Raw genomic sequence first — 23,388 nt, 5'->3', positions numbered from 1 at the left:
CAACTAACTCACTCACCTGGAGGATCAACAACACTCAGGTTGATGATGCTGATGGGGTCACCATCCAGATGAGCTCTCTTCCTGCGATTTTTTTCTTCCAAGAAGACACGACACTCGTATGTTCCAGTGTGATTAATCGTCACATCCTTCAGAATCAAAGACACGTCTCCATCCTTCATCTGTCTGTCCTGCAGATCCACCCGGTTCTTATAATATGGATGCTGGTCATCTGGAACAAAGTGACCATCCCGGTACACAAGGACATATTCTGACTCCAGGTCAGCTCTGCTCCACTCTACACCTATGATGTTCTTGTTTGAAGCTCCACATGTCAGAGTGACGTCCTGTCCAGACTCAGCTGTGATGTTTTTCTGGTCTGAAAGAGAAAACAACACAGAGCAGAGAGGTTAAAGGTCAAAGTTTAAACTATTCACTTGTACAGCAGCCAATCAGCTTAGGGATCAGAGATAAACCACCTGAGCATCACACCTGTTAGACTCTGTTAGAAGAAGAACAGGGAATAAAAATAAGCCCAAAGTCTGCAGTAAGAACAAAGTATGAAATTTATATTCCAGTGCAAATAAAAGCTTCATGTCAGCTCAGTGTTCACTAAAGAAAAATAGATTTTTAAAGAATAAAGAGAAAGTTTCTTATTAATAGTTTTGAATTTGAAAATTTGAAATTCTCAGTAAAAATGTTTTTTTTTTATCTAAAAAAAATGTGTGATGTTGTTAGGTTTTTAAATAACTTTAAATAATGTGGATGGAGCATATTAAAAGTCGGTGTCCAGGTCACTGTCGAACTCAAACACTGAGCAGATGAATGATGCGTGCTGTATCAGAATTAAAGACACAAAAAGTCTTCACACTCTAAAGAACTTCAGTTGCTTTCTTTTACAAACTCTTCACAAGGGTTTGTAAAATCTCAGTTCTTGTACCACTTTGAGAGGAATGATTTGTTTGTTTGTTGGGTCACTTTACTCCAGCAGCCCCCAACCTTTTTTGTGACTGGTTTATGTCCGACAATATTTTCACAGACTGGCCTTTAAGGTGTCTCAGAAAAATACAACAATATAAAACTAGTACGGTACTAAAAAAAAGAAGATTTATTATTATTATTATTATTATAAGATTTATTCGTAACACACAGGGAAAGAAAGAAACTCAGTTAACGATAAAAACTATTTAAAACAACGGTAGAAATCTTTAAGACGATAAATTTCACAACAGAGCCTCAACTCTTGCGGCCTGGTACCAAACGACTCACGGACCAGTATCGGTCCGCCGCCAAGGGACTCGCTGCTCTAAATTATAGATCCTTCAAGCATATAAAGGTGTCTAACTCAAGAGATTGTTTACTACACATAACCGAAAACAACAAAAAAACTGTATCTTTAGGCACTTTTTTACTAGCAGCCCATCAGAAAAACACATCATTTCTTCTAATTTCTAATCTGGAAACAATCTGACTGGTAGCGCCTTCAGTAAAATCATACCTGGATAGAATAAATAAATAAATATGGCCAATCCACAGCTAATACCCACAGTGCTTCAACATAACTCATCATCTGGACAGAGAACTGATCAAAAGGCTGAAACATCCAAAGAAGAGCTTTGAATGTCCTTCAAGAAGCTTCAACAAGTGTAGATCTGTGAGCACAGACATGTTTACCTGCTCACTCAGTGACTGTATGTGACTGTTTCCTACAATCCTTTTCTTTAGAGGTGGGAAGCTCCATACTGATGTTCAACACTGTGTGGAGCTTCTGGACCACAGAGGTTTCCAAACACTGCTCTGACTGAGGATTTAGGGCACTGAAGTGTAATTAAATAAATATTATATAGATATAAACAAATAATAATAATAATAATAATAATAATAATAATAATAATAATAATAATAATAATAATAATAATAATAATATATAAATGTCTTATTTGAATGATTAGTATCATACAGATGAGAGAATGACAGACACTGGTGGGTGGGCTCCACTCACTGATATCAACAGAGAAACCTGTGCTGTAAATTCATTAAAACATCTCAATGAAAACTGTCTCTGCTTTCAGTGAGAGAATAAAGTTTCAGCTTCGACTGGATCTGTTCCCTAGTTTTTCTACTTTCAACAGAAAATAAAGTGACTAAGTGACACTGTAACCTGTCACTCACAGATACTGTGCCACCATAAAGAAAACATTAATACTGTAAAAAGATCCATTAGTTACAGGTGATGTTTTGTTTAAACAATTTTAATAGCAAATGAGTTTTTCTTTTACTTTTTTCTTGCCACTTATGCTTCTGATGTGAATATCTCATAAACTGGAGGCAGGTTCACTGTAACCAAAACTCCAGACTCACAGTAAAACATCATGCCAGTGTTATAACATACAACATGCATTCAAAATGCCAAATTATATACACAAAGTCATAAAGATCACCACCCTTCTTCATCATGATATCAATACTTTTGCCCATAAGAAAAATGTCGTGAACAAATATAGACACACTAATATTTCACCAGTGTTGTAACATCACATGTTGTTAGCATGGGTAAGATAACAAATCAATACCTCAGATGGAAGCACCTTGACTGGGTTACTTCAACATCACTGGGTGACATGTCACTTTGATGCACCGACAGTGGAATTATAGTTCAGGTGACCTGCATGCCTTTGCACTTTAAAGACACTAGAGCACCTAAAGGACGCATGGAAACATCAAGTGATACACAGATAAGACTGTTGCACAGAAATATGCAGTATCTGCACACTAACATGTTTACTTGCTTTACTCAAGAGCCTGACTTCAGATGAATGACTCTGACAATCTAATTTTTCTTGCAGATTGAATGCACCTTCTGTGGGAAGTGGTACCACACAGTGTGTGTGGACTTCCCCTCTGCAGAAGACGACTACAAATGTTGTGGTTGCTAAATAAACAGGAAAAATTGATCCCTGTGGTCTTCGCTTACTGATTGTTTTTAGTGTTGACAATCCACATTGCTGGGATTGCATCTTTCAACATGTTTGTGGGTAGATTTGGATGTACCAGGGGTAAGTGCAGCCACTCAGCCTCTACTCAATGTGATCATAGCAGCAGGTGCAGATGTGTCACAAGTTAATCTAGTAGTAGGCTATGGTATTTGGCCACAGGTGGCAGTAGTGGACTGACCTGCATTGGAGACTGCTCCAGCTGCTATGTGATAGTGGATCTGCTACAAATTGAGGATCACACGCAAGTGTTGGAAATTGACCCTTGTATTATGTTGAAAAACAAAAAAGTGACATTGATTTTGTTACAGGTCATTTTGACCTGTACTGTGTAAATCCACTCAGAATGATCAAGAAACTGCAATATAACAATAGCAACTTTATTTACCATCAGATAAACATGTAGAACACAGACATACAACAGTTAGACTTTCCATAACTATTTTAGGAACAATTTGGTTTTTCGCTCTTACAAACACATTTCTTTTGAACTTGCCCAACGTTCTCAGTTTTTCAATTTTGTCCACATGATGGACAGAATGTAACTGTGTGCTTTCTGCAGATGTACTTCTTGCATTTCTCACACAAAATGCTTGTTTTACAACAGGAATCTTCCTAACTAAGACTTAAAACAAAAGATTTCTATGTCTCCTCCAGTCTGACAAACAGATGACAAACTAATCGACACACCTGAGTCACTGACTTTCTTAAATCCACTCACTCTCACTGGCTGTTTATTACTAATCACTGTGTAACTGCTGTGAATTCACAGTAACTGCCATCTCCTTACAAATGTTCATTAGATTAACCACACTTATACAGACTGTATATAACCACCAACTCTCCAGCCATGTTGACGGATTGCCTATATTGGCTGGAAATATTCATTTCCAGAGAAAAGACACAGACAGACTCTGCTTACAGGATGTGATGTAACAACACTGATGAAATATTGGTGTGTCATATTTGTCCAAGGCGTATTTCATTGTTATGGAACAAGAGAACATTAAAATCATGATGAACAGGGGTGGTGATTTCTATGACTTTGTGTATATAATTTGGAATGTTGTACAAATGTAGGCCAATAGGAAATATATGATATCATTTCATTCTTTTCAAAGGTTTATTTGCATGACGCACAAACAGACACAATTGAAAGGTACAAATGTGTTGTGCATGAAACGAATTCAAACGTGCTGCAGATGTGTGTCACAAGTTGATCACAAGTCAGTTGATCTAAACGCCAGTAGATCTGGAACACCGGGACGGATTTTCTCCTGTCACTTTCTTGGCCTTTACAGCTTCAGCATCTCGTGCTCTCCTTGGTTTTTTCCCCTGCCAATTTTAGCAGCAAGCTGGCTTCTGTATCACGTAATATAAGCCCCCCCCTTGTCATTTGTTGAGCAGGAAGAGGGAGCGCTTGTTTTCATGCAGATTATGTCCCGGATCAAAATGCGGTACAATCGTCATCTTTTTTTTTCTTTTTTTAAATAGTTGTCATTTGGAAATGAGTTTCTAACGATTAATTGAGCAGCCCTAATATATACTGATGTTACCACATAAACAACGGTATATGGTATGGAAATATTGTAAATGAATACATTTATAGATGAATAACTACCCCACAAAAATTTACGGTCTGTCTCTTCATTTAAACACGACACCAGAGCGCGTCTCCGTGAATCACGTAACGCGACAACGCGCACCCGGAACCCTCCGCACCCAAGTTCTCACATCTGGCGTCGTCGTTTGACGCGATCTTCAGCACATTATTGGTATAATGACGGTAATATAACTCAGAAAGTTTAACTCTGGTGGCAGGACGACTTTGAAGGAGTACCTGGAGATAAACTCTGCTTAACTTTGGATTTGGACCTTTTTGTTTTGTCGTGATTGTTTCTGGACGTCGATGAGCGTGGTGCGAAGTTTCCTCCGTCTCCGGATTATTCGACGATAAAACGCTTGTTTTCGTGTTTAATCGGTCACAGCTGTGTGTGTTTGTCAAAGCAGCTACAAGCTGTTTGAAGTGAACATGGAGCGGAGACAGAGACGGAGAGGAATAAGGAGCTTGTGTCTGAGCTCTGGATATGTCTACAGGAAATACGCACATATGGCGACTCGACTGTGCAGTTTCTATGGGTGGGTCTCTCCCTTTACTCTGCACTGAGGGTAGATGGCCAGACCTAACCGACATCATATTAAGCTGCCCTAAATCAATCACGATGATTTCTTCGAGAGGGCCTACAACACTCTGGGGGAGATCTCTAAACGTGGAACACCGGCTGACAAACCACATAGAGACGTGGACGGCGGAGGGAGCTGAAGCAGAAGTCGCTACGTGGTTTGACAGCCTGGTCCAGGCTAAACCTCCACAAACAACAGAACATTCATCACAGTGACATGAAAGATTTGGATCGCTGATCGGTAAACGTCATCCGGAACATTTAAAGAGAAATCTTTACGGAAAACACAATGAATCGGGTAAAATGAGACGCAGGGTTGTGTGTGTATTTACATCAGACACCATGAGCCCAGTCATGTCTGTCCTGATCTTAAAGTCCCCACAGTATCAAAAACACGTCTTTCTATCCATCTTGCTTCTAGTCTAGTAATCATCACTACATCTAACATGTTTGCTGTACATGTTTACTCGACTGGTGAGAAATCCACAAAGCTGCTAACTAAAAAAACAACAAAGATAACTTGCACTTTGTTAAAAGTTACTGTGATCCAGGGTTAGTTCTTACCTGCAGGCGTGAATGAGAGAACAAAGTTAAATATGACCCCGCAGATTAAAACAGATGTTCCAGTATCCATAGTGGGCTGCTCTGTGGGTTGTGGAAAAGTTTCTGTCCTCGATCACTTTCGAGAGGTTACACACGAGTGTGCGGCGAAGTATGCTGAAGGGGAACGTTGATTGGTTGAGAAGTGGAGTAGCGCCGGCTCCGGCCACACCTTGCCTGGTTGTGGTGCGTTTAAGGAATTATTTTTTTGTTGCTGTGCTTGTAGAACCAAGTTAAGGATAATTAGTTATACTAAATGGTAAATATCCAAAAGTTAATTCTGTTCATCTGGACGCAGTGTTTGTGGGAGGCGTTAGTTTCTCTCACAAACGCTACGTCCAGATGAACAGAATCAACTTTTGGAGATTTACTTACCTGGATGATTGAGCATGCATCAAGACGTTAAATGCTAAACAATTCACAGTGCGTTCATCATTTTTGTTCTGGTCACATTAGGTGGTTTTGTCCCAAAATGTTTCAAAAATTTCATTTTATTTGTATTTTAGAGTTTGAAAACAGACACCAGGGCAAAACATGAGGAATTAATTCTTTTCCGACCTTTTAACTTGTCCCTTAATGCAGCTTTACACATGATGACTAAAATACCCAGTGACTCGATGACAAGAATATGAGGGAGCTTGTGAAAAACAAGTTGAGTTAAAAATGTTATGGCATTTCAGAAAAGGTGACTAAACGGCAATAAAATGGAGGGTATTGTGATTTTGAAATCTAATAATTACAAAAACTGCAGCTCTAAAAATTGAAAATGATGACGCTGTACCTGAGCACATATTTAATAAAGTGATGTTAAATAAATGTCATGGAATTTAACTGTCATTTAGCCTGTATGACAAAAATCATTTATTTATACTTTGAATCTCAATTATTATTTATTTATTTATTTATTTTTTAAATCAAATGAGAAAAGATATAACTCCAGTTTTTCTTCTTTTTGTAATAACAGAAAAGCTGGTGCTCAGAGGAAGAGGGCGGGCTTTACTTGGTGTCAGTGAGAGAAATGAAAAAAAGCTCAAATGAGTGAGAAGGACGATGAAGGAAACATCTGTGCTGTGTCTGCTCTGTAAGTAGAATCTCTGTGTTTGTTTGAATTCTTGTACTTTGACTGTCTGCTCTCCTGATAACTGATGATGGAGGAGAAGACATGAAAAACAAATCAGGCTGAATAGAAACTCTGCAGGATGGAAGGTGTCCCATAATCACATTGATTACTGTTTGAGCAGCTGAATGGTTGATGTTTACAAAGAGTAAAAATGTAAATGTTACACAGCAGGGGTGGTGCATTTGTATAAGGATGGTAGCACGTCCTTATGGGAACAACACTTTCACACTTTACATTGAGTGGGCTAATGTCAGTGTGTAGGACTGCTGAGCTGCTCCTTCAGGTTCCTGTGCAGTGTTGGGCACATTACTTTGAAAAAGTAATTAATTATAGTTACTAGTTACTTCTTCAAAAAAAGTAACTGAGTTACAAGATTCTAATAGTAATTAATTACTTCAAAAGTAACTGTTGATTTACTTAAAAAAAAAAGTTTAACCCTCTGGGGTACGGGGTACGGGGTTCGTATGGGTGCTTGAAATCCTTGAATTTTAATGTTGTCTTTTCAAGGTTTGAAAAGTGCTTGAATTTAAGATGTGGTGCTTAAAAGTGCTTGAAAGTGTAACTGTATTTCATTCACCACAAATAACTATCTGATTGAATAGTTTTCTTATAAGACAGAGAAATAAAATGAGTCGCAAAATGTAAAAGCAAAATTTCCCCGCCTGGGCTGCCTTGCGCCTCTGTCAGTTTCAACGTGTGACCTCTTCCTCGGACAGTTGGGGATGAGTGCGCTAACATACCTGTAGGTTGCTGTTTTAATGAGTGTTGATGGAAAACGACATTGGCGGAGTTTGCGCTCTCCAGTCGCGGTATGAAAAGGAAAAAACAAAACAAAAAAATGAAGCATCGCTGAATATGTTTCCAAACCAACTTCATTCTAAGCCAAAAACTAGAAAATATGGTGAAGCAAATCTTCCCTTTGGTTTCACCTGCACAAGTGCCGAGATAGGTCTCCCTGCAGAATTGGTTTTCCCTTCATCGGGAGCAGCGCTGGGTTCTCCAAATCACGGACAAACAGTATCCCACATTCTTGATTTTTAGTTCACAAACACTTCTTGTAATGACTAACTACTCCTGACATTTTGGAGATGTTTGCTCTTTATACAGTAAAGTTACTGTGGGATACAAATAATATCAGGCTGATCCTGCCATGATTTGTTGCCCCGGTTCAAATCACGGACAAACAGTATCCAACAGTTGTTTATGTTTTTGAACCCATTTTGCAGAGGGATTGAAAAATGTATTGATAGCAATGTTGAATATTATTACACAGGAAAAAAAACAACTACATGTAAAATAATTACACCGTGAGGCCTCTGCCTTTCTAAATGAGGGACATTAACTGCGTGTGTATATGTAAGCGTGTAAAACCTGAAGATAGTCAGATTAACAGTATTTTGTCTCTATCTGCCATTCTGCAATTCATCTCATGTAAACAATAACGTGGCGCACAGCGTGACGTGAAAAAAGGCACATACCTTTGACTAGGGCTGCTCGATTATGGCAAAAATGATAATCACGATTATTTTCACTGAAATTGAGATCTTGATTATTTGACGATATTTATTTAACAATAACAATGTGTTGAATAATGAATTTAAAGATTGTCAAAAGATAATATAAAATAGTGTGCAAATATAAATACTGTGGTTTTTAACGGTTTTCAGTGTTATTTTGTTATCGTTTTTATCGTTTACTCGGTTTTCCTTGGTCTTTTCACGTGTGTTATGAATAAATCTTCTTTTTTTCGGTACCGGTACTAGTTTTATTTTGTTGTATTTATCCGCGACACATTAAAGGCCGGTCCGTGAAAATATTGGCTGTATCCCAATTCAGGGTCTGCAGCCTTAAAGTTCTCAGCCTTAACAGTCCACAAGGGCCGCGTACTCAAAGACCGCTAAGGCCAGAAGTGCGAGGCTTGTGAAATGGGACGGTCTAGCCTCCGTCGCGCTGCCCAGGTTGCCTAGCAACCATGATTCTGACAGCTGGAAACGTTTCATACAGCTTTGTTTGACAGAAATGAAGGAGAAAATCTTTTGTTCTTTTGTTTGTTTGTTTCTACATGAGCTTTGATCATTCTCTGTAAGATTAAGCTCAGCTATTGAACGGCGTATATTTTAAAGTAAAGGCTTTAAAACCAAGTTAGTACAAACGTCACTAATGTCACATAACTTTGCCGACATGTGGCCAACAGTAATGTTTTAATGTTCTTCGTTATTAAACATTTGCACATAAATAAGTGACATAATATTCAGTACTTACTTAAAGTTTACTCTTCGGGCGCTCCTCATCTCCTGTTTTTTTTTTTTTGGCAAAATTATCCACACCCACCGCCGCGCTATGCATTCTGGGATATGTTGGGCCACGAAGTCTACACCGCCACGTCCTTAAAATTCAGGGAAATGAAGGACGCATTTGAGGGCCGCATTTCGAGAGCCTTTGATTCGGGACAGCCTTCGTCGCGTCGCTGTGACGTAATCGGCCTTAAAATGCGGCCTTTAAGGCTGCAGACCCTGAATTGGGATACAGCCATTGTCGGGCATAAACCAGTCCTTGGCGCAAAAAAGGTTGGGGACCGCTGCTCTTAATTGTTGTGACACGTGTTCGAAATGCAGAGAGGTGCGCTCGATTTGCCACACGGAGCAGCGCGAGAGTAAAGCACGAGGGAGGGGCTAATAATCGGCTCAGTCATTTTTAATGATCGTTGAAAGCCCAGATCGTAATCGAGATTAAAATTAGATTAATTGAGCAGCCCTACCTTTGACGTTGCGTGACGAACTCTGTATTCCTCGTCCAAACGTAAACGCAAAAAAGGAGTCTTAAAAAATCTCCATTCTCGGTGATTCGAAACGCCGTTTACATGTGGACGAAACAGCTGCGTTTTCAAAAATACCCGTGTAGGTGCGGACGCAGCGTAAAAGACTTCTTACTACCTGTAATTTATTGCAGATTACTTGTATTTGCTTAATTGTTTACTAAATGTTTGAGGTGTGAAATAAACCGCAATGGAGCAAAATATGGGTGTGTGTGTTTGGAGGATGTGTGTGCGCGCGCGAGGGGGGGCGCAAACATTTTGCTTGTAAAACAAAGGGGGGCCCAGCAAAAAAAGTTTGGGAACCACTGACTTAGCAGTAATATGAGTTAATTTACTCAAGTAAAAGGCTTTAAACAGTAGCTTGATACATAACTGGCCAACTTAAGGCTTTCTGATTAACTCTCTGGGGTCGACGGACCCAGAGTCTCCATTTCAACTTGGGTCGAACGTGTGGACCAGTTTTTAAATTGTGTTGATAGGCCACGTAAAACCAATGTTTTTTGTTTTTTTTTCTGAATAAAACTGGCGTTTACTCCGTGAAGAAATAGGGATGGGTATCGTTTAGGTTTTATCCGATACCAGAACCAAAAAAAAAAAAACCCAAACCAGTACTTTTGAAACGGTGCCGGTGCTCAAACTGGTGCTTAAAGGATGGAGAACACACACTTTGTCCAAAAACCTCTCATGTTTAGCTGTTTTCCACTTTTTCTTTGGTCATTTTAGCGTTTTTGGCCAGGGTGAAGGGAGCATCTGCCATCAAACAAGAAGACAGCTGAATGTAACTATGATGATGTTTGCTAGTTCACCTTACATGCATTAATGTAATAACGTGGTTAGCCTACTCAACGTGAATTACACACCAACAACATTAAGCTACTCACGCAGAGAAGAACGGCTGCTGCTGCATCATCATCCTCATCATTTCTGCTACACTGGCAGGGCTAGGGGCCAGGACTCTCCTCTTCGGGTTTTTGGGGGATGTTGCTAACTCCGGGTCCGATAACAGGCACCACACCCGCAGTAGATGCGCTCGGTGTGAGGTCTCGCAGCAAGCTATCAAATACGGCGCATTTCTCAGCTTTTAAAAAAACGCTATGCGTCGCCAGGTGTTTCATCAGATTTGAGGTGTTACCTCCTTTGACAGTATCACAGTATCAGCTTAAAGCACTTGTTGCAGCTGCTGAGTTTGCATATTTTGCTGTGAAGTACAGCTAGACTTTTGACCGCTTCGCCTTTGGCATTTTTAATCTGTAGCTCTGCTCTAAAAGAACGTACGTACCTGGACCCACCTACTATCCTCGGACATGTAAAATGATTGGCTAGAATTCAAAGTGTATCACATCTCAGGGAAAAAAAAGCACCGAAATAAAGCACCGAAATGTGCGCTGCTTTTCGGTCTGGTTACTACCGTTTATGACAGAACTGGTACCCATCCCTAGGAAGAAACTGTAAAAACGGCGTTTTCTGTGGAGAGCACTAGCAAACACGCTTTGCTCATGAGTGAAAAAAGAAAAAGAAAAAACACTCCTTCCCTATTGGTGGAAAAAATGTGCCATGTCGACCAATCAAAAAATGATATGGCAACATGTGGCATTTGGTTGTTTGGGAAGAGAGGGAAGTTTTAGGAGTGACCGGCGAGAGTGCGCGAGTGAGCGAAAGAGAGAGAGAGAGTTTTGATACGTGAGAGATTTGTGACGTTTGCCGTGTTTGGAGTCTCAAGTTTGTGTGTTGTCTTGTGTAGTTAGTGTGTAGTATAGTCGTTGTTTTGTTTTGTGTGTCAGTTCTACTAGTGAATGTCACAGTTGCTGCCTTAAAGCCACCAAAGGCAGATTGCAGTGTAAAGGCTGAGTGACACAGCTGCTGTCAGACCTGCAGGTTTATCCCTGTGCTGTTCTCATCTGTTATAGTGGACACAAACTATTTTTCGGAGTTACCTAAATAATTTGTGTCTTCTTATTTGATGCAGAGCACCTGATTGTTCTGTAAATAGTTTGAAATGGTTATATAAAAAACGTCTGAGCCTTGGCTGCATTTTTAGGTAAATAGTACCATATAACTTTGTTGTTTGCAAAACTTGTGCATATTTTTTTAATTCAATTCAATTTTATTTATACAGCGTCAAATCACAACAAAAGTCGCCTCAAGGTGCTTCTTTTAAAAATGTACAATTTCTATTTGGATTTTAAGTTATGAAAATGATTCGTTAAACATGCCTGTGGTTTTTACAGTCAAAAATATCACTTTCTACTCGTATTCTAAATTTTGTCTGAATTTAGATAAATTGTGCTGATACAGTTTGTCAAAACGAGTAAATAACAGATTGGCAAGATAAACAGTTTTTAAAGGTGAAATATAGAGGCCAAATCAAAAGTTGTCAAAAACGGCCAATTATCCCCTGGACCCCAGAGGGTTAAAGGCTAAAGGCAAAGTTGTCACCATGTACAGTTTATATTTGTGTGTATTGCTGCAGCTTTTTTGAGTATTAACTTGGTGCCTTTGGGTGAAATAATGGTAATATGAGGAACCGATCTATATTGTTTCCTCATATTTCCACTTGTTTCTGTGCTACCAAAGTTCCCCGGCTTTCATTCAAAATGTGTTTATTGTCAGCACCTACACATTAAACTACTTACACATTATAAATGTCTTCAAGCTCACACTGAGGCCTGTGGGGCACTATCAGCCACTCAGACAGTACACACATTTATGTGTATTTGTATATGAATATTTCATACTTTAAGGTTGCCTGTTTATTTAAGGGAGACATTAATACATTTGATTGTACATAATAATATCATAGATGATAAATTCAATAGATTTTAAGTAGATGCTTGTGCAAGTCTTATATGTTGAATTGAACTATGTGATGTGTTCAAAGCCTCTCAGTCAGTGCTGTACACATCCATTTCAACACTCGTGGAGACCGGCTACTTGACCACTGCTACACCTCTTTCCGGGATGCGTACAAAGCCCTCCCTTGCGCCCCATTCGGCCAATCAGATCACCGCTCAATCCTGCTCCTGCCCGCCTACAGGCAGAAGCTGAAACAGGGAGCTCCAACCCGGAGGGCGGTGCACCGTTGGTTGGACCAATCGGAGTCTACACTGCAGGACTGTTTTGATCACGCGGACTGGGAAATGTTTCACGTGGCTGCCAATGACATCGATGAGTACACAGACTCAGTCTGCAGATTTATTTAATGCGTGGAAGATGTTGTCCCATCCAGAACAGTTAAATCCTTCCCAAATCAAAAACCCTGGATTAACAGAGATGTTCGCATGGCACTGGCGAACATCTCTGTGCGGAGGCAAAAGCAGAGGCAAAAGCGGAGGCACCGCTTTTGCCTCTGCTTTTGCCTCCGCGAACACATCCGACTACAAACATGCATATTACCAACTCCGGAAGACGATCAAAGCAGCCAAGCGTGAGTACAGGGACAGGGTGGAGCAACAGTTTGACAACCCTCGGAGTATGTGGCAGGGACTAAACACAATCGCAGACTTTAGAGGGAAACCCAGCACACCGCAGACCTCTCTGTGTGAGGATCTAAACATATTCTACGCTAGATTCAACACAGCGAACACCAGGAGACCGGACAGTGTGCGCACCGCGGATGATGTCAGTGCGCACACTTTGTCTGAGGAGGATGTGCGGAGATGCTTCAGGAAGGTGAACGCGCGCAAAGCTACTGGTCCGGACGGGATTCCTGGCCGCGTCCTCAAGTCATGCGCGGCTCAGCTGGCTGGAGTGTTTACACACATCTTCAACCTTTCCCTCTCTCTGTCTGTAGTCCCAGCCTGCTTCAAAATGGCCACCATCATCCCTGTACCCAAATCCTCCACCACCTGTATTGAACGACTGGCGACCTGTAGCCCTGACCCCCATCGTGAGCAAATGCTTCGAGAAGCTGGTCAGGGACTTCGTTTGCTCTTCACTGCCCAACTCACTGAACCCTCTACAGTTCGCATACCGCCACAACAGGTCCACTGATGATGCCATAGCCCTGACACTACATACTGCCCTATCACACCTGGAGAAGAGAGACACGTATGTGAGATTACAGCTCAGCATTTAATACCATCGTTCCCTCGAAGCTGGACAGGAAACTGCAGGATCTAGGACTGAGCAGCTCCCTCTGCAGCTGGATCCTTAGCTTCCTGACTGACAGACGCCAAGTGGTCAGACTGGGCAGCATCGCCTCATCCCCCATCACACTGAACACTGGTGCTCCACAGGGGTGTGTACTGAGCCGTCTTCTGTACTCACTCTACACCTACGACTGCACGGCCACTAACAACTCCAACATCATTGTGAAGTTTGCGGACGACACTACAGTTGTGGGTCTTACAGCTTACAGGGAGGAGGTCAGCGCCCTGACCCACTGGTGTCAAGACAACCATCTCACCCTCAACGTCGCAAACACAAAGGAGTTGATAGTGGACTTCCGGAGGTGCAGAGAAGTACACACCCCCATCACCATCAACGGCGCTGCTGTGGAGAGAGTGAGCAGCTTCTGCTTCCTTGGTGTACATCTGGTAGAGGATCTTATGTGGTCAGGACACATAAACAAAACAGTGAAGAAGGCGCAGCAGCGCCTCTTCTTTCTCAGAAGACTGAAAAGATTTGGCATGAGCCCCCGCATCCTCAGGACCTTCTATCGCTGTGCCATTGGGAGCATCCTCACTGGATGCATCACCACCTGGTACGGCAACAGCACCGCTTACAACAGCAAAGCTCTCCAGAGAGTAGTGCGGTGCTCTGAACGGATAATTGGAGGTGAGCTTCCCTCCCTCCAGGACATCTACAGGAAGCGGTGCCTGAGGAAAGCGGGGAGGATCATCAAGGACTCCAGTCACCCCAGCCATAAACTGTGGGGGTGGGGGGGTGGGGGGGGGGGTGCTGGTTAAAAAGTGCTTGAATTTGACCCTGAAAAAGGCATATGAACCCCGAGGGTATAATTGCCCATTTTTAACTACTTTTGATTTGACCTCTACATTTAACCTTTAAAGCCTATTTACTTTGCATTGTTTGGTATCATTCTTTTCAGCACAACCTCACGCGTTTGAATTTAGTTATGTTTTCATTTTCACATACTGTATTTACATAATTGATGTAAAATCAGACAAAAAACATAAAATCCGAGGAAAAAAAGTTAAATCTTTTTTACTGTAACAACCACAAACATGTTTAATGAATCATATTTCAGAACTTTCAGAACTTTAAATGCAAATATAAATTGTCAATTTTAAGATCCTAAGCACAAGTTTTGCAAACAACAAAGTTATTTGCATCCATTTACCTTTTACCCTTTTTTTTTTATAACCATTTCAAAATATTTACAGAACAATCAGCTGTTTTGCATTCAATAAGATGCCACACAAATTATTTGTGCCACTCCAAAAAAATAATTTCTGTCCACTATAAAGGAGAACATCACAGCCTGATACCTGCAGGTCTGACAGCAGCAGGTGTATCACTCCTGTTTCTACCGTGGTCATGTGACACAGTGATATCTGTGGGACTCATTCACTCAGTTACTCGATAAGAGTCTATGGCTGCCTCAGAAACAAATGAAACATCAGATTGCATCTCAGTAATTTGGTGACTTATAGAACAGAAAATATATATAAAAAAAAACAACTGGAAGTAACCCCCCCCCCCTTTTTTTTTTTTTTTTAACTGAGTGACTAAGAATTAAAGCTGTGTTTCACTCTAAGTTGTGTTCAGGGCCGTTCTCTGTCAGGGAACAGATGACATATCTGTGCTTGAAGCTGTTTTGCAGTGTGGTTTCAACACCTCCCCCACACCATAGTAACAGCAGAGCACTGCCTTCTACACAGAGCACAGAAACTTCCTCTTTGACCCCTCTCGAGGCAGGCGTTGCCGATTTGCAACAGTTAAAAAAGAACAACCTGATTACCCCACATACATATTTTCTGAGTTTAGTCATAGAAACAGCAGAGCGCTGCCTTGAACACAGAAAAAGACTTCCTCTTTAACAGGACTGTGCAAAAATCATGAATCAATCATTACAGACTTTTTACAGTTAAATTAACTTTTTAAAAATAGATTAGTTAAATAATTTGTATATGTTTATAATAGTTTTTCTTTAACTCAGCACATAAAACAGGGTTAAAGTAACACCGTTTTACTATTATGTAGTGTTAGTCTCAACCCATTGTGAGATTATTATATTATCTTATGCTATGTTATACCGCTAATTAAAGATTGTGAAATTATTATGTAGTTTTGCTTTGCATTATTCTCCTGACATAGAAGAAGGTGATAACTATTAGATTTATTAAACTCATTTGTATTATATTAGACTGCTGATTTATTGTGAATGAATGATATTGTTTTATGATGCATTATACTGCTGAGGTATAAGAAATACTGTTTTCAGAGAATCACGGACTTATTTGTCTGGTTAGGAAGAACAGAACATAGCACAGGAATCTAAGGTCATAACTCACAGGCTCACTGAGAGAGAAAGAATTTTTTTATGACTTTGGAGGGGGGCTGAGAGTATAAGAATGTGAGAAACGCTCAGACACTTCGAGATCAGGCGGACACCTTCCTGCGTTCATCTCCCCTCCGGATGGTTTATGCTCAAAAGTGTTGTATGGAATAATAAGAATTGTATGGAATAAAATGATTGTTGATTGAGCATTTATACACCAAGTGTTGTCCTTCCTTCAGCCCAAAGATCAAAAGAACTGAGAATTTAACACCATGCACACTCAGTCTGTCTATATGATTCATCTGCGTGGTATTAAAATCACATTGTCACACATAACAGCTACAACAGCAGCATAGTGCATGTTTGCATTTGATTTGTTTGCTGTCAGTTTGCCTCTTAAACTACCTCCATCCTGCACAAACAACTGAAGTATGACAGTGGAGTATAATTACTTTCCTGTGGGGCTGAACTCAGTTCTGGGACTTGAAATCAATAGCAAAGGTTTATTTTAAGATAAACACCCCCTTTTTATTTCCATGAAGAAAATATGCTATTTATTTCACTCATGCCAAACTAAAGAAGCTGTGAATGGCACACAATGTCTTTAATGTCTGTCATGTGACTCACATGCAAACTCCAGTATCACATTTCACTGTAGGTGGAACTCGCTCTGAGAAAGCACACAGGCATGTCTGTGTGTGCTTGTTTTATCTGTAATCATCCCCTAAACCGACCACAGCTCATGATAAAAGTCTGGATGTTGTATAACTGTGTTTGTATACATAAGCAGAATATAGAACTACACAATTGCCTGTTAAACATTATTTTAGTCATCTCTGAAGATAAAAAATCAGTAAGGAGAGACCATGAATTAGTGAAGTGCACAATTTGAGTAAGAAGCTGTCTGACTTGTTGCAGAAGAAGAAGCAATTTTGACAGTGAACTAAATAAAGTGGAGGGTGTAGTTTGGTAACAGTCTGTCAGGTTGGGTGTTGTTATATTTAAGACTATCTTTTGCTCATTTGATGTCAGAGATACTAAAAATTTTTAAACAGGAAGTGAAACTGATTGTTACATTTACAGAAGTCTAATGTGTAATTTGAACAAAATAATTGTAAAACTCTGGTGAACGTAGTTAAATCTGGATGAAATTCAACAACTTAACAGTTGTGAAAATTATTATTGTTGAGGTGACGTGATACAATATAGTAAGAGTGGTTAGTTGCCTCGCTTCACATATCACAAGATCACATGAAATTTGAAACCACAGGTAAATAACTGGGGTTACAAGAGGCACATTTATTCTACTGTTGCCGTTAAAAGTACTTAAGTGAAAAAAATATTATGACAACGACTGTTTTGAGAGTAAAAATGGAGAATAGAGGAGGTGAAGGATAAGTCAGGCAAATCAGTACCACATATCTTAGTAAAACTTGAATGATTTAAATTTCAATTTTGATGCAACGTTTGTGCTGATATCATATATAGTCTCTTCTTTGTGTTGTGTGCTGCTTCAGTGCCAAGATAATCTCAGAGCAAATAAATAAAAGTAAATTCTACTGAAGCTTTTTGCAGTTCATGGGATTTCATAGTTTATTAGAATTCAGTATGAATCTGAAATTTAAAAAGACTAACAGAGAAAAAGAGAGTGGTCAGGTTAACTCAGTGGCTTTGCTGAGCTGATTCAACATTTCTGAGTGAAACCCAGTCTGATTCTTTAGAGTCACTCTACACAGTTTAGTGGAACCACTTAAAATAACTTGATATAAGTAGTTTCAAAAATGTTTCTTTTTACTGTACATAACTGTAAAACATTAAACTTTGTATTATTTTAACCCTGTTTTTATGTGATATGAGTTAAAGAAAAACTAACATCACATAAAAACTATTTAACAACAATTCAGCCTACAGTGGTTTTAAAATGTTGGAGCTGAATAGTGAGTGTGTGTGAATTACAAAAGTTCAGCTCTTTTCTAAACATAAGCGCAGTCAGTTCAAATCTAAAACACAAAAAATAAGACATGTGTAGACATGCTTTTTTGGTGGTAAATATCTGGATTATTATCAGAACACTGCATGCTGAATCAGTTTGAATCCCCACAAAAAGGGTCCTAAAAATATCTGGATTCCCACCTCTGACACACAATCCTATCATCGTGCTCTATTTATAAACACAGCAATAAAGTGGTTGTTTCTGAGTCCATCAAAGGCAGATGTGGGACACATTTCAATAGTAGGTCAAACTAGGAAAGAGCAAACTGTGAGACTCTCAGAGGCTTTGAACCGAGGAAATACAGAAGAATATTTAAATGTGACTGACTTTGATCCACAGCTCAGTTTGATCAAGTTACAGAGCCAAACTATGTTAATGAGTCCTACAGACATCACATGACATCCAACCAACAGACCCAGGTTTCATGACAGCAGGACTAGGTGTCAAATTCAAGGTTAAACAATTCAAAAGTACTGTTAGACCTTATAAAGGAGAGACACAAATGTGCAATAACAGAGTGCACCACAGTGTCAGAGAGAGTTGCACTGCCTTTGACTCATAAGCACTGAGTCATAGCACAACAGACTGAAACAGCCGGAGCTGTTGTTTTTTTCTTTTGAGTCACAGAAGAAGAACACTGTAAAATGAATAAATAAATAAAAAGAAAAATAAACAGTGGGAGAGGTGAAGCTGAACTTTAAACCAAAACAAAAAATCTGCATTTAGTTTGATTACAAGATTGAGAGAAAGAATTTATCATTTTACAAACTTGTATTTTTCGTTTATTTCAAAGTTGCTATTTTGAACTCATTATTTATACCTGTGATTGCTCCTTTATTTTGCCCTGCTGTGTAGTATGGCTGCTGTTGTTTTCTTTGAGGTTTTTGTTTTTCAATCTTCATGGGTAATTCGATTAAGATAGTCCACTTCTACCAAATGTGACTGAAAACAGCTAAAACTGGTCCAGTGGGAGAAACTAAACAAAAACCTTTTGTGATTCCATCAGAATGATTTCAAGCTTGTCTGCCAAAGTAAACACACAGGCCTTTATGCTGGGGCGACCGCTTTACCGTATGACGTGACAAACTGTGTGGTGTGACAAAATGAATTGATTAAATACGCCATTAAATAACTGATTTAATGTTTCATTTATAATTCAAATTATAAATTATAAATGGTTTAATCGTCAGATATATGGTTGGTTTGTCAGGATAGAGGCTACTTGCAAAAATGCAAAGTGTGTCACCTTGCACGCGCTCGAGCTGTTGTACTGCTGACAAAGCGCAAGTCCCACACTGTCATACCCCCCACTGACTGCCACCTCTCAGCGATTGAACACGACTTGATTTATTTATTTCCTCATGTTCTTATGTCTTACTTGTTTCAACCGTTTATTTTGAATGGTTGAACTCTACCAGGTGCTGTTAGACACTATGAAACACATGCAGACTTTGCGATGTTGAACTAGCATTTTCATTGTGAATATTAATCATGAGGGTAAACAGGCACCCCAGCTGCTGTCTCAGAGCCCTGTACACCACAGTCATCTATGAATCTAATTCACGGTTCATATCCATGTTATTCCACAGAAATCTATCCTTATTAGTGCCAACTATTCCAGAGACGTGAAAATCTGCAGTCTAGTGAACATAAAAATATACAGCAGGACCCTGCTGGAAAACTAGCTGCACAGCTGATGAACAACTGATTCTGATGCTTGCATACAAACGTAGAACAGAACAACAGCACAGTGCAGCTAAAACTCATATAATATAATAAGAGTTCATACTGCTCATGGAGCCAGGGTCCCTGACAGGATCAACCTCCAGTGGGGGTGTTTCACTCTATTGTAAAACAAGGGAATGTGCTGCTTCAAGCAAATGACTCATAAACTGAAGAGGAAGTGGCATTTAACCAGTTAGAAGATTTTAATTGAAGGAAGTTTCAGCTATTTACAGCCCAAACACAACAACATTGTCCTCAACGTATTATAAAAAAATCCTCGATAAGCCAGAACATCTTATTGATAGAGGAGAACAGGATCAGCATTTCTCTGCACTGCAGCCAAGTCCTGCATCTCTTTACTTTAACTAATAATGACTTAGTGGATTTCTCTGCAACCTCATTAACTAGAAATGTGCCTTATTCTATTGATTTATCTGACATCGTTTCACCTTTTTGTCTGTTTAGACTCCACCCTACAAGACTGCTCAAGGAAGTCTTACCATTAATTAACATTTCAATTTGAATATAATCTGTTTATGTTTATTAACACACTAGAAACCACAGGCCTTTTAATTAAACAATTCATTAAAAAAGCCTGTACTTGACCAAGCAGCAGGATATAGAGTTTCTTTTCTTTTGTGATAAAGGTTATAATAAGGAATTGAGTGACCATAAAACTAAGTCATGCCGTCATAGGCCGCTGGAGGAATTCCCACTGAGCTGCTCTTGTCCACTCACATCTTTTCAGTCTCCAGGTGTTTATATTCCAATGCTGCTTATCATTGATTTTTTTGTTTTGCTTTGTTTCTCTCTGTGCTCTCTTTCTCTCTTCTCTTTCCCTTGCTCCTAACCGAGAGTTATTATTATTATTTTCTTTTATAAAGAAGCTAGAAAATTGACTTTCTTAAACTTTTTATATTAAAAAGATAAGATTTTCTTCACCAAAGCTTTCAGAATAAAAGCATGACCAAGACATCATTTATACATAAACAATAATAAATCTTATGTGACTAAAATGTAGATGCAATCCATGTTTTCGTGTCTTCAGTAACTTTGCTGTTATTTATGTTATTTCTAAGTGTGCTGTCGTCTCCACAGCAGTGATCTGGTTTCTCTGCAGGTTCAATAAACTTTGGTCTCACTTGATCTTCTCGTGTGCTTCTGTGGGTTTCACAAAGATGTCTGATGGAAACGCTGAGTTGTTGTTGGTAAACACAAACACACTTCAGTCCTCTTCAGAGCAGATAACAAAGTTCATGTGAGCCACAGACTTAAAGCAGCAGGAACACTTTCACACAATAGTCTTAGTTACTGTGAAGTTTCATGTCTGTTGACAATAGAGCTGAGAGTCGTCTGCTTATCAGACATTACACATTTGATTTTAACAGATTTGATGGAAAAAATAAATCTCAGATACAGCTGGACTCAGCTTCTTCTTTATCTACACAATGGAGCGTAGTTCATTATAAAACATGATTTTTAACCTTATTTTATAACTAAAATGTTCAACAGCAAATTTCAATGAAGGAAGAAATAACACGTGGCAACTCTATAAGGAGACTCAGAATAGATCGTAACAAAGTCAAACTCTTTTTTTAATAGATACATTAAAATTTGGGGATATGACAGAAACTCCATTAATAAACTGTCTGTATATACAGTGTGTTGGAGTTTCTTCATACCATATGATGACACTGTCTTCAAAAGGAAGCTCAGTGAATGCATCACAGACACATCTGATTGTGTTAAAGCGCCCTCTGGTGGAAGGCTATAAACACTGGATCTTAAACATGCTTTTACAAACCTCCATGTACTTAAATTCATTCATCAGTGTATTTATTGATATTGTTTATGTCTGCAGGTGTTCTGTCAGCAGTGGGGAGATTGTTTTCACTGAGGTGACCGCTGCTTCCAGAAACATTACAGCATGATGAATAAGAGGTGTAACTCACTTTTTCATGAAATCTGCTTAATAATAATTTTAAATAAGTATCACTATCATCTGATATTTATTTATTTATTTTCAGTGATGATTTCTTTTATAAGAAGCTGATTTAATGAGAAAGTGAGTTTTTTTTTGGCTGCTGTTCCCAGATTAAACCATGCTCCAGTGGTGCCATCTACTGACATTAACCTGCAACAACAGGCTCTCAAACTGATTCTGCAGCACTCAAAATTTTAAAAATCCACTTTGTGAATGAGCAGCAGCTGTTTTGTTTCTGATATGGAGCAAACGTCACACTAACATATATAAACTATGGGTCGCCTGCTCAACCCCTAGAATATGTGGCCATATTGTTGATTTAGTTATGGTGTTATACACACACTGGCCACTTTATTAGGAACACCTGTCTAGTGTCAAGTTGAACTCCCCTTTTGACTTTGGAACTGCTTCATATCTAATACTAATAAAAATACTACTACTACTACTAATAATACATTTTATTTTAGGGTACCATCTAAAACCCAAGGTCACCTTAAAAAGAGACAAAGATGTCAATAAAACAGTAGATTAAACTAGATTCTAATAAATTAAAATACAAAAAAACAACAAATAAAAACAAAACACACAAAAAAATTAACAAGATTTGACATCAAGTAAAATCAGTATTAAAGTGAGGAAGCCAGTTTAAACAAGTAGGGTTTGAGTTGTGACTTAAAAAAGGGAAGGGAATCAATATTTCTTAGAGCTGAAGGAATTGAGTTTCAGAGCCGAGGAGCAGAGCGACTGAAAGCTCTGTGCCCCACAGTGATAAAGGGAGCAGAGGGAGCAACAAGATGAGAGGCAGATTAAAATCTAAGAGAGCGGAAAACAGTGGTGATATGAAGCGGATCACAGAGATAAAGGAGGGGCAAGGTTATGAATACACTTCTTCATGTCATAGATTAAAAAAAAAGTGCTGGAAACATTTCTCAGATATTTTAGTCCAAACTGACATGACACCCAAAGTTACTGAAGATTTCCAGAACATCCTAAAGGTTTGTGTTTTATCTGGTGACTGCAGAGGTCTGATCACAGTGAACTGATCATGTTAAAGAAAAAGTTTGAAATAAGTGGTGCGTTATCCAGCTGGAAGCAGCCATCAGCAGATGTGGTCTGAAAGAGACGGACATGGTCAGCAAGAATACTGAGGTAGGCTGGATCCATGCCTTCTTGTTGTTCACACGAAATTCTGATTCTACAGTCTACAAAAACAAATATAGATATTTGGTTGGTTCCTATCTTCCAATATGAACCATGTGTGTTCACAGCGAGGTAACATCCAGTCAAAGACACCGCCTGTCGACGCTCGGCTCTTTTATTTTTCTAAAAGAGGAAACAACTCAGAGCAGCGAGGTTCACTACTACAGCAGCCAATCAGAGTGAGGAACTGCAAGAGGAGATCATACAGGTCTCTGAATCCCTTCATTCAAACACAGAATATAAACAATACGTTGTAGAGCAGATCCTGACAGTTTGCAGTGAACACAAGTGTAAAACTCATTTCAGTGCAAATAAAAC

At 39.3% G+C, this 23,388-nt stretch overlaps 3 protein-coding genes and 1 long non-coding RNA gene across 9 annotated transcripts in view; 2 read left to right on the top strand and 2 right to left on the bottom strand.

Moving 5' to 3' along the window:
- Positions 1 to 23,388, bottom strand: part of LOC146521463 (programmed cell death 1 ligand 1-like) — a 283,173-nt gene that overhangs the window by 2,216 nt on the left and 257,569 nt on the right. Inside the window, exon 2 of one of the 2 annotated variants that reach the window (XM_085155110.1) lies at positions 17 to 376. The exons of the other annotated variant lie outside the window; for it this stretch is intronic. Coding sequence (XP_085011236.1) covers positions 17 to 376 — 360 coding nt within the window. The remainder of the gene's footprint in view (positions 1 to 16; positions 377 to 23,388) is intronic. 2 annotated transcript variants of the gene reach the window in all.
- Positions 1 to 23,388, top strand: part of LOC146521475 (butyrophilin subfamily 2 member A1-like) — a 98,401-nt gene that overhangs the window by 26,939 nt on the left and 48,074 nt on the right. The window lies entirely within an intron of this gene.
- Positions 1 to 23,388, top strand: part of LOC146521478 (V-set domain containing T-cell activation inhibitor 1-like) — a 71,438-nt gene that overhangs the window by 29,337 nt on the left and 18,713 nt on the right. The window contains exons 1-2 of one of the 5 annotated variants that reach the window (XM_085155257.1): positions 4,669 to 5,414; positions 6,738 to 6,854. In XM_085155257.1, coding sequence (XP_085011383.1) covers positions 6,824 to 6,854 — 31 coding nt within the window. In that variant the 5' untranslated portion in view covers positions 4,669 to 5,414; positions 6,738 to 6,823. Of the gene's footprint in view, positions 1 to 4,668; positions 5,472 to 6,737; positions 6,855 to 23,168 lie in introns of those variants that run through there. The other 4 variants (XM_085155255.1, XM_085155256.1, XM_085155253.1 and 1 more) reach the window with 4 other exon arrangements.
- LOC146521479 (uncharacterized) lies at positions 3,380 to 6,065 on the bottom strand. The gene is made up of 2 exons (XR_014873434.1): positions 5,738 to 6,065; positions 3,380 to 4,352 (listed from the first exon to the last, which is right to left on the bottom strand). It is a non-coding gene; the product is annotated as an uncharacterized LOC146521479 (long non-coding RNA).

The sequence above is a fragment of the Neolamprologus multifasciatus genome, chromosome 3, assembly GCF_963576455.1.
Source record: "Neolamprologus multifasciatus chromosome 3, fNeoMul1.2, whole genome shotgun sequence".
NCBI classification, from domain to species: domain Eukaryota; kingdom Metazoa; phylum Chordata; class Actinopteri; order Cichliformes; family Cichlidae; genus Neolamprologus; species Neolamprologus multifasciatus.
The sequence above is the reverse complement of the archived record's forward strand: the minus strand, read 5'-3'. Positions and strand labels throughout refer to the sequence as shown.